Below are 11565 nucleotides of genomic sequence, written 5' to 3'. Positions count from 1 at the left end.
AAAAAAAAGTCAAATAATAGTGTTCCTATTGGTCAGTGTTAGGTTAACTCAGCTTAGTCTGATAGTTAACCTGCTTTAGACCAGGTTAGTTTCCCAGTATAAGTTGCCACGGTGACTGAAGTTGATCTATGTTAAATTTGCTTTATGGAACCAAATCATTTGACAATGCGTCAGACTAACTGAAATAAGCCTGGCTTATTTGGTTAACTTGTCTTATGAAACAGGCCTTGAGGCATTAAAAGTGATCATATTTTCTCATCATATTGCATCGAATCGCATTGTGTTGAATCTAATCGAATCGAAATCGGATCGCATTGCATCGTAACAGGGGTGAATCATATCGCATCGCATCGGTAGCTGCTTCATATGTATCTTTAATGTATCGTATCGTTGGCTATGCATCGAGATGCATATCGTATCGGCCTCAGTCATGAGATGCACATCCCTACCTTGCATGCATGTCAACCTGTTGTTGGGGACTCCCAAAACCAAAATATGAACCTTTCATAACCCATAATAGGGGCACTTTAATTTGTTCCAAAAAAACAAAACAAACAAACAAAAAAAACTTACTGACTCTAAACAGTACTGTATACAAACAGCTATTTCGATTCATTTCTATTAAATATTCAGTATTTGAGTAGCCCAGGAAGCCAATTTACAGCTTGAGTCGCATCTTGTGCCACTACAGACAGCAAGTCGAACCAATTTAGGAGAAACTATTGAGATCTCATTTGTAATTTTCTTGCCTATGTGCTTCTGCTTCTCTTTAGACATTGGCGGCCCAGCAGACCCCATCGCTCCCTCTATTATAATCCCGCCGAAGAACACCAGTGTGGTAGTGGGCACGTTTGAAGTCACACTGGAGTGTGTGGCCAATGCAAGGTGTGTGTGTGTGTACACAAGCACTCAAAATGACCTCTATCAAACTATTAAAACCCAATTCTGTTTATTTGTTTCCTTCGGGCCACTCCTATCTCTCATTCCCCGCTTGTGTTTATCCGTATTTCTCGCTCTCTCTCTCTACCTCCAGGCCTCTCATTAAGCTCAGTATTACATGGCGGAAAAATGGAGTGCTGGTAAACCGAGGCCTCCGGGACTTTGGTCGCCGTCTGACCATCAGCGGTCCCTTGGTCAGTGACAGCGGCTACTATGAATGTGAAGCCTCCCTCCGGAGCAGCAGCGCCCCCTCTGTCAGCGCCGGAGCATATCTGCACGTCCTGGGTAACCTCACTTTCCTCCTCTTTGTCAAAATTGTGTTTAAAATGTGCCTTGTACAGAAAGTATTCATCACTGTGCATCATTTTTTCCCTTTTAATCTTCAAAAATGTCAACACAAAGGCATGCAAAAAAAAAAGAAATCATTCAAGAACCTTCATTTCTCCAAGATGAAAGACTCATCTATGAAAGTATTCATCTCTTAGGGTAAATACTAGCCCTCTTGCAGCAGTCACAGCCTTGAGTATGTTTCTTCGAGCCTTGAACATTTACTTTGTTTAATTTCTGCCCATTTACCAAGCAAATATGTTCCAACTCTACCAAATGAATGGAGAGGGTCTTATACCATATTTCAATTGGATTCAAGTCAAAGTTTTTGCTGAGTCATTGTGAAGCATTAACCTTCTTTTTAAACTACTTTACTGCTGTGTGCTTTTGGTCATTGCTCTGATAGAAAATATGCCTTTAAGCAAAACCCAGATATCTGGTGGACTGAAAGAGGTTCTCTCAAGGATTTGCCTGTATCCATGTTGCTTTTGATGCCAACAGCTGAAAGAAGACTATTATTATGAGTGATGGTAAGGATGGTATTACTTGGGTGTTGGACCAAAGACAGTGCTTTCCTTTCAAGCTTCACATAGCTCAAGTTTAGGCACAAGATGTTCCTCCAAAAGGTTTCACGTTTTCTCATCTGGATTTTTAGCAAACTCTGGGTGAATCTGGGCATCCGACTTCTATGGCCTTTTTCTAGGAAGATGATTCTGGGAAGAACTGAAGATTATTGATGTCTGAACAGTTTTAGATCCTCACACTGCTGCTGTTTTTTTTTGTTTTTTTTACTACTCTACATTCGTTCTCTGATAGATATCCTGGTCCAGGTGCTCAGTTTGTTGAGATACTGTCTGGGTTGTGCTGTGTTTATTCCCTTTTTTTATGATGAGCTTCATGGTGCCTAAAGAAGATTCTAAGCTTGCCAGTCTTTTTATAATCTTGTCTAGGTATTTTCCACACAGTAACTTCAGTAACAGTAACTTCATCTTGAAGTTCTCCTGGGTCATAAGAAGAGCACCCAGAGGAAAGAAAAATCAAAAGTGAGATCTCTTTAACATCTCAAATATTTCTCCTAGACAGAAATGAGTTTACTTTAAGATCGAATGGAGATTTTTTGCTTGAGTCACCTGCTTCTCAAACTTGTCTCCTGAGACAAAAACTCTTAACACTCTCACAGTTGTCTCCTTTAAAGTTTTAGAAGAGACCTCATCATCATCACACACTGCGCTCAGATTATTCTCCTTAGCTAGAGACACTGGATCTCTCACATTTGTCTCCTTCAAAGCTTTAGAAAAGATCTCAAGAACATCACACGCTGTGCTCAGATTTTTCTCCTAAACTAAAGACTCTGGTGGTCTCATATTTGTCTCTTCCAGTGTTTCAAACAAGATCTCAGTAACATCAATTCTCCTAAAGAGTTTTAGGAGAAACATCTGAGACACTGATAATACTAAAAAGAGAAATACATGAGAATCACAACTAAGTCTCCTGAGTTTAGAAAGAGCAAACAAATAAAATATTCCTATAATGGAGTCTTGATAGAGATTGCAGAAAGACAATAAAGAGATATTCTGTGTTTCTTCCACCACATTCTCAGTTTTGACTCTTTTTTTTTTCTCAAATATTTCTCAAGTCTCATTTGTGTCTACTTCTATTTCTCCTACGGAATTTTACGAGAAACATCTGAAATGCTGTTTATACTAAAATGAAATATGATATATGAGAATCTCATGTAAGTTTCCTGAGCTTAGGAAAAGCAACCACTGAGCAATAAATTTTTCCTCTGGGCAGGGCTGATCTCTATTGCTGTTTGTTGCACTGTTTTTAAGAAAGGTTTTTGTTTAATATCCAATGGGAACCTGTGTTCAAATCCTAAAGTACCATTCACAACCATTCAGCAGTTTGGGGTTGGTAAGATTTGTTTATGTTTTTGAAAGAAGTCTCTTATGCTTACCAAGGCTGAATGTATTTAATCAAAAATACAGTAAAAACAAAAAAAATATTGTGAAATTGTATTACTATTTAAAATAATGGCTTTCTATTTGAATATATTTTAAAATGTAATTTATTCCTGTGATGCAAAGCTGAATTTTCAGCATCATTGCTCATTACACATTTCAGTGTCACTTGATCCTTCAGAAATCATTCTATGCTGATTTGCTTCTTGAGAAACATTTCCTATTATTGTCAATGTAAAAAACAGTTGTGCTGCTTAATATTTTTGTAGAATCCATGCTACTTTTTATAGCTTTTATTTGAAATATATATTTTTTGTAACATTATTAATGTCTCTACTGACAATTTTTTTACTGCATCCTTTCTGAGTGAAACTTAATAAAACAAACAAACAAATCAATAACTTACTGACCCAAAAATGTTTACCAGTTTCACATACGGCTGATATTTAAATGAATATGTAATATGTAAAACACTTTGAGGGCCCTGTGATGACAAATTAATTTGTAAAAACTTTGCCAACTTGCCTGTTTAAACATATTTTAAAATGTACATTTTATTGCTTTTTTTATTGCTTTTATTCATGTTTTATAAAACATTTGCTTTGCTTTGCTTTTTTTTTCAGCTCTGAAAATATTTTATCCACAATATTCATTTAAAGCTTAATTATTAAAGGTGCAAATGTGCACAAGTGCCTTCTCAGTTTGAATGGGCATGACGCTTCTGCACATTATTAATGCATCTAGTGTGATCTGTCATATATCAGATAATTAAACACTCCACTGTACATACAGTACATTGTTAAAAAAAGAAGTGAATGTTATAATGATTTTTTGACAGCCATGATAAAATATGAAAAACCCTGCATGATTCATTTTATTCTGCAACAATAATGAAGTGCAACAGAGAAGGTGAATACTTTCTGAAGGCCCTGTGCATTCTCAATATCTCAGTGATATTGAGTGTTTTAGTTCAGTCTGGTCAAGACTACTCTCACGACTGACTCAACTGAACTTCCCCAGAACATCCCCAGTTTGTGAAGGAGCCCGACAGACACATTACTGCTGAGATGGAGAAGGTGGTAGACATTGCATGCCAAGCTCGCGGTGAGTTTGTGCTCCTCTGCTGTGTGTGTGTGTGTGTGTGTGTGTGTGTGTGTGAGAGAGAGAGAGAGAGAGACAGTATGTGTGGATGTGTTAGATAACACACCTCTTGCTATGCCCCTGCAGGTGTTCCTCAGCCAGATATAGTGTGGTATAAGGATGCTGTACCCATAAGCCCCGTGAAGACACCTCGTTACAGAGTCCTGGTGGGCGGCAGTCTGCAGATAAATGGGCTGCTCCCGGACGACACTGGAATGTTCCAATGCTTCGCTCGCAACTTTGCAGGAGAGATCCAGACGAACACGTACCTTGCTGTCACCAGTACGTCAAAGCACCATCTGGGCCTGTCAATAACGCTGTCTTCATTTATTACACTTCTCTCCTACATTCATCTTCTTCCTTATCTCCTGTCAGATGTGTCATTTTATAAAGCCTGTGTCTTATCAGCTGCTTTTACTTTAAGAAAGAAGGAAAGATTAAGAAGAGTGATTATTCCAAGTTTAAGCGTGAGAGATAGAAAGAATAATGGATGTTTTGTCTGCACTGGACAGGTCTTTATTATGTCCACCATTTATTTAATGCATATTAGACAGCTTGATAAAGACATCTTTGATGATTTAGTCAAGTTAGGGACCAATGGCTCTTATATTTTCACATTTAGATCCTCTGGGGATTCTTGTTATTATCAATGTTGAAACAGTTGTGCTTCTTAATATTTTTGTAGAAAAACCATGATACATTTTTTCCCAGGATTCTTTGATGAATAGAAAGTTCAAAAGAACAGCATTTATTTAAAATTGAAATCTTTTGTTACATTATAAATGTATTTACTGTCACTTTTGATCAATTGAATGCATCCTTACTGAATAAAAGTATGAATCTCTTTCAAAAAACAAACAAACAAAAATGTTACTGTCTCCAAACTTTTGAACAGTAGTGTACAGTATATTGCTGGAAAACAAACAAAAATAAATTCCAAGAAAAATACACACACATATATCACATCCGTGTTTACAGCTTTTAATAAACCAAGCAAAACTTCTGCTGCATATCAGTGGCTGTTTCTCAGAAATGGGGCATATTTGTATGTTTTATATTTTGTTATTTCACTGGAACAGAGAGCGGCCCTCGGAGTGACATGGTGAGAGAAAAACACAGCACCCCTGACTAGAGGGAAGCGTAATGCTTAATGTAATGTACTTTAAACGTTTTTTTTTTTGAGTGATTACACTTTTTAAATAGAGACATTTTTTTTTTGTCCAGGGTGAAGCTAAAACTGGACTGGAGCATATATGGTGAATTGGATTGAATCGGTGCCAGAATGTGATTCCAGATCATTCCATACCAATTTAATATCTGTCTACAACGATAATAAATCCAGAAATCCCCATCATTAATGGATCATCCAACAGTTCCCTCAATGAAAATGGCTTAATAAGCATACTAAATGTGTTCAGGAAACTCTAAAAATACAAAATAGTTTCTGTGACGTTTAAAGATAGAAGCGGGTTTAGAAAATATAATTAGTTCAGTATAACAACGATAGAAGTCAATGGAAAGTCTCTACTGTGTTGTGTGTGTGTGTGTGTGTGTGTGTGTGTGTGTGTGTGTGTGTGTGTGTGTGTGTGTGCGTGCGTGTTGAGTATGTGCATATGTGTCTCAGCAGCCTCTCTCTCTGCCACAGGTATCGCTCCAAACATCACGGCCGGCCCTTCTGACAGCTCTGTGATTGATGGCATGTCCATCATTTTACACTGTGAGACCTCAGGGGCCCCGCGGCCCGCAATCACATGGCAGAAAGGTCAGTCTCCAATCAGTCATCTCTCTCAAAGAAAGATATTCATCAGTGTCTCGTGGACTTATGAACATTAATGTATCTTTGCAAGCTTAGGGATGTCAGCTAAATTAAGTGTCCAATCAACAGTCTTCTGATGAGCTGGGGACCGTCTTGTCTGTTTGATCTTCTTTTTCATTTCTCGCTCTCTCTCCCTTGTGTTTTGCCATCTCTCCATCTTTGCACAGCTGATCGGGTTCTGGCAAGCGGCTCCGTACAGTTGCCGCGTTTCACTTTGCTGGAGTCTGGCAGTCTTCTGATCAGCCCCTCTCACCTGTCTGACGCTGGATCCTACACCTGCATGGCCAGTAACTCCCGTGGCATTGATGAAGCCTCGGCCGATCTGGTGGTGTGGGGTGAGTGCATGGCGAGTCTCATATAGTGTGGTCATATAGCGTGTGATTTCTATCGCAGTTTCTGACCACCCATTTCATAAGGGTCTGTCTGTCTGACCGCCATGAGAAGTGACCCACTGTTCGCTTTCTTACATCTACACAGTGTCCTAATCAAGGAGTCAAGGTTTGTCTGGTTAACATGGCCCAGTTAGTTGCTGCTAGCAGAAGTCAGTGATAAACAGTATAAGAGTGTCCACAATGAGAGGAAAAGAAAAGGAAAAATCTAGTTTAATACACAAGGAGTGTAGGACTTTTTTTTAATTGTATAAAATAATCTGAAAGCAACATTTATCTTTAATAATGTCTAAAAATATGCGTTAACCATTAAGTAAAAAGTAATAACATATTTTTCATGCATCTTAAATACATGTGAATATATACAGTACACATCCTAATCATAAAAAGGGGAGTAACACCAAATGACATTTTACAACTTGAACTAACCCTGATTTGTTATAAAACATTTGTCAAATTATCTGATATTTAAAGAGACTTTGACACACAGTCATGAGGGTCACTCTACAAACAATGTCACATTTTATGTTTTGGTTTGTCTTTTGTTTTGGTTTGTTTTGTTTTGTTTTGATTTTTGTTTTGTTTTGTTTTGTCTTTTTGTTTTGTTTTGTTTTGTTCCACCACATAATTTTGGTTGCACTGCTTGACTTTAATTTGACATTTTTGTTTTCAAATATTTATACGCAATATAGATATTTTGTTCTTTTTTTGTCTAGGAAAATGTTTTAAAAGATTATGCAGAATTTCTTAAAAAGGTTTTCTTTTTACATATTTAATCGAGGCATTTAATGAGGCATTTTTTTACTTTATGCCCCAAAATAGTATCAAAATACATAAGAGAGAACACTTTCATGACTGTGTTTCCTTTAAAGTGTAATAATGTCAAATGAAACGTTTTACTTCAAAGTTCATTTAAAACATTTTTGTTTTAACAATCTTCACTTATTTTGATGTGTTATATACTAACATACTAAAGCACATGTAAATTACTCGATTATAATTTTAACCTTAGTGTGTTATTCAATATTACATTTCGTGTATTTTGAATGTACTAAATTTCAGCTTCATTATTACAAAAGTATAATTACGAATATATTTAAATATATGACACAAGTTTAGTCTAGCATAAATGGTTATCAGTGCATTCGGCGGTACAGTTTAAACATATTTCAAAGACAATAGAAGTAATAATTACATTTTATACGAAGATGTATTTTATGGCTTACTTAAGTGGGTCAAAAAGCACTCTAAAGTTCAGCTAATTGCATTTCATATAAATGAAAACTATAGTACATTTTCATTTAATTACAAATAACATGCAATTAATTGTCCAAAAGCATTACATTCAGTTCACACTTAATTATGTTCTTTTACAATATATTATTCCCGTAATAAGTACTCTTTTTAAAAACAGTGTGCTTCTTTTTCACAAGGGAAGGCTGTTACATGTCTAACAGAAACTGGAAGGGTAAATCAATGCCATCGATTACGATACTACACTGTGATTTGTGTGTGCAGCTCGAACGCGGATCACTAATCCACCTCAGGACCAGAGCGTGATCAAGGGCACAAAAGCAGCCATGACCTGCGGGGTGACCCATGACCCGAGCGTCACAGTCAGGTACAACCTCCACCCTCCTCTCCATGTCTTTGTTGTCAACTCTGTCTAAATGTCTATTGTCTTTCTTTCTCTCTCTCTCTCTCTTTCTGTCACACCCTGCTTTATCTCGCTCCATCTTTGATCAATGCTAGCTTGTTCCATCCATTCATGTCCTGTGTGTTTATTACATTCAGTCTCATAAGACTTGATTTAACTGTCACCTGCTGGGCTGCTGTTATTCATTTGATCAGGGAAAACGGATGAATGTGTAAACAAAGCAATAACTTAGATGGAGACTTTAATTAAACGCAAGACAGACGAGATTAAATGGGGAAACGATGTGGCTGCAATTAAGAAGTGTTGGTGTGTATGTATGAGTGCATATATGTGTGCAGGACAATTTTCTGTTGTGTATATGCGTGTGTGTTTATTCAGTAATTAAACAGCTTTGCCATGTATTGTTGCTGTGAAGAAGAATATGTAAATAGGCCCCTGTTATTCACAGGCACATCTGGGAGAAAGGAGGAGTGGTTATTGACATGAAATCGAGCCCTCGCTTGCGTCTCGACTCCAATGGCACCCTACATATATCTCAGACCTGGTCAGGGGACATTGGGACCTACACCTGTAGAGTTACCTCTGTGGGAGGCAATGATTCTCACAGCGCTCACCTGAGAGTCAGGTACATATCAGAGATGCTATTGCCCAGCTAATTACCCACTGTGTTCTTTCGCCTTTTAGATTTACATTCTGCCACTGGTTTTCACTTCCTCTTGGACATCGTTTTGGTGTTTTGGATTGTATCTGTGAGCTTTGTTTTTCTATTGGGATTTAAAGAATTGAGACAATAGGTTGTTGAGAATGCACAATGAATAGTAAACAAACATCCAAACACTGCTTTCCCTTTTCTCACTCTCTCTCTCTCTCTTTTTATCAATGTTTCTTCAAGTAGAGAAGTGCATTGTATTTTATCTGCGTCATAAATAATGGTGAGTTGGCAAAGCAGTTGAGGCAACATTTATATAAACAAGAGAGTCAATATTTATTATAAAAACTCTGTTTATCTCTCTCTCAGCATCATTTTGTTTGCTTTATTGACATGACAAACAATTGTACATCTGTATTGCCAAATTGTTTGCAGCTCAGCAAATAGCATAAAAATAAATATCAAAGAATAACAGTTTATTTTATAAATATATGTAATTGCATATGTATAAATATGTGTACACTACCATTCAAAAGTTTGGGGTCAGTAAGTTTTTTTTTTTTTTTAAAGAAATTAATTACTTTTATTAAGATGCATTCAGTTGGTCAAAAGTGGCAGTAAAGACATTTATAATGTTACAAAGAGTTATTTTTCAAATAAATTATGATCTTTTGAACTTTCTGTTCATCAAATAATCCTGAAAACAAAGTATTAAGCAGCACAGCGGTTTTCAAAATCGATAATAATAAATGTTTCTTGAGCAACAAATCAGCATATCAGAATGATTTCTGAAGGATCATGTGACACTTAAGACTGGAGTAATGATGCTGAAAATTCAGCTTTGCGTCACAAGAATAAATTGCATTTTAAATATATATTTAAATAGAAAAGTGATTTTAATTTGTAATAATATTTCACAATATTACTGTTTTTACTGTATTTTGTTCAAATGAATGCAGTCTTAATGAGCATAATAGACTTCTTTCAAAGACATTAAAAAATCTTACTGACTTATGAATGGTAGTGTATATTTAAAATTGAATTGAAATGCAGTGTAAACTGCTGTAAAATGTGTGAATTATTAATTCTCACTTTTTATGACTTTCCTCTGGCTCTTTCTCTCACTGTAGGCAGTTGCCTCATGCTCCAGAGAACCTCATCGCCACCCTCAGCAGCTCAGAGAGACGAACCATCAACCTGACCTGGGCCCAGGCCTTTGACGGGAACAGCCCGCTCATCCGTTACATCCTGGAGGTGTCAGAGAACAGTGAGTTTTCTGGCCTGCTGTATTTTCTGTCACTCTTTACTCGTCATTCAGCTCTGGAGTCCATTCTCAATGTCTCTGTTGTTCGTGACAGACGCACCTTGGACTGTGCTCTTGGCCAACATCGAGCCAGAAGCCTCCAGTGTGATCGTAGGGGGCCTCATCCCGGCACGTTCTTACCAGTTCCACCTGTGTGCCGTCAACGACGTGGGGAAGGGCCAGTTCAGCAGGGAGACGGTGCGGTGAGTGTGGGACTCAAAAAGCGAGAAACTGTGTGTGTGTGTGTGTGAAATGTATATAATGTAAATAATGGTGCGTAGGCGTACAGACGAACGCTTAGGCTTTTAAAGTTTAAACTCAATTTGATAGTGTGCATGAACATAGAAATTTTCAACACATGCAAACTTTCAAGTTTCATGTTTGTCCAGTTCCTGCGAAATTTTTCTCCAGATGTTATGACCGATAAAAATGTCTGTACTCTTTAGTTAATAACTATAGTTAATTATTTGTGTAACTATAGTTAATTAATCGTGTATCTCTTAACCCCTTCACACAAGCGCTTGTGTGCGTCTTTTTTTGTCGTGCGTCTCTGTTGTTCGTGACAGACGCACCTTGGACTGTGCTCTTGGCCAACATCGAGCCAGAAGCCTCCAGTGTGATCGTAGGGGGCCTCATCCCGGCACGTTCTTACCAGTTCCACCTGTGTGCCGTCAACGACGTGGGGAAGGGCCAGTTCAGCAGGGAGACGGTGCGGTGAGTGTGGGACTCAAAAAGCGAGAAACTTTGGATCACCTTTTTAACCCGATCTCATGAAAGTGTGTTTCAATATCATGTTTTTCTGTTTCTATTTGGCGTACAATTTATACGCAGAAATTGGCTTTAGCGTGCATATGATACACAGTGGTTATGTTTAGGGGTGTGGGATAAGTGCGTATTATATGTATGTCAAACTGCATATCATATGCATGCAAAAACTGCATATTATATGCACGTCAAACACGTGTGTATCACATGCATGCCAAAAGTACATTTCTGCATAAAATAGCACGCCAAATAGAAACAGAAAATTGTGATATTGATACACTTTTTCATGAGACCGGGCTCCCTTTTCTATCCTCACAGCTAAGCCTGAAGGACGTCAAACTGTGAGATTCACTGTTAACAAAATGATCAGTTTCTTAAAGCCTAAATACGTTAAAGGAAGAAAATGTTCATGTAGCCAGTTTTTTGACTATAGCATGAAGTCTGGTCTTCATCACAGCTTTTTCAGGTCAAGTACTGCCCACTTTGACAGAAAGAGACCATCTGACTGACATATGGAAAGCTACCAATCACAGTTCACTTTATTACATGCCATTTAGAGTCAAATTTCTATGAAATATAATTTGCTGATGAGGAAAGATGTATATATATATATATATAT

At 37.5% G+C, this 11565-nt stretch overlaps 1 protein-coding gene across 4 annotated transcripts in view; it reads left to right on the top strand.

The window, feature by feature from the left end:
* The window catches only part of sdk2a (sidekick cell adhesion molecule 2a), a 128556-nt gene that overhangs the window by 81777 nt on the left and 35214 nt on the right, over positions 1 to 11565 (top strand). For all 4 annotated transcript variants that reach the window (XM_016558802.1, XM_016558801.1, XM_016558804.1 and 1 more), the window contains 10 exons: positions 774 to 885; positions 1034 to 1224; positions 4248 to 4331; positions 4455 to 4649; positions 6013 to 6129; positions 6351 to 6518; positions 8091 to 8193; positions 8678 to 8854; positions 10009 to 10145; positions 10237 to 10384. In XM_016558802.1, the coding sequence (XP_016414288.1) occupies positions 774 to 885; positions 1034 to 1224; positions 4248 to 4331; positions 4455 to 4649; positions 6013 to 6129; positions 6351 to 6518; positions 8091 to 8193; positions 8678 to 8854; positions 10009 to 10145; positions 10237 to 10384 (1432 nt within the window). The remainder of the gene's footprint in view (positions 1 to 773; positions 886 to 1033; positions 1225 to 4247; positions 4332 to 4454; positions 4650 to 6012; positions 6130 to 6350; positions 6519 to 8090; positions 8194 to 8677; positions 8855 to 10008; positions 10146 to 10236; positions 10385 to 11565) is intronic.

Source organism: Sinocyclocheilus rhinocerous, unplaced genomic scaffold (genome assembly GCF_001515625.1).
Source record: "Sinocyclocheilus rhinocerous isolate Xijiao unplaced genomic scaffold, SAMN03320098_v1.1 scaffold1219, whole genome shotgun sequence".
In the NCBI taxonomy this organism is placed as follows: Eukaryota; Metazoa; Chordata; class Actinopteri; order Cypriniformes; family Cyprinidae; genus Sinocyclocheilus; species Sinocyclocheilus rhinocerous.
Note: the sequence above shows the minus strand (reverse complement) of the source record. Positions and strands in the feature narration are given on the sequence as shown.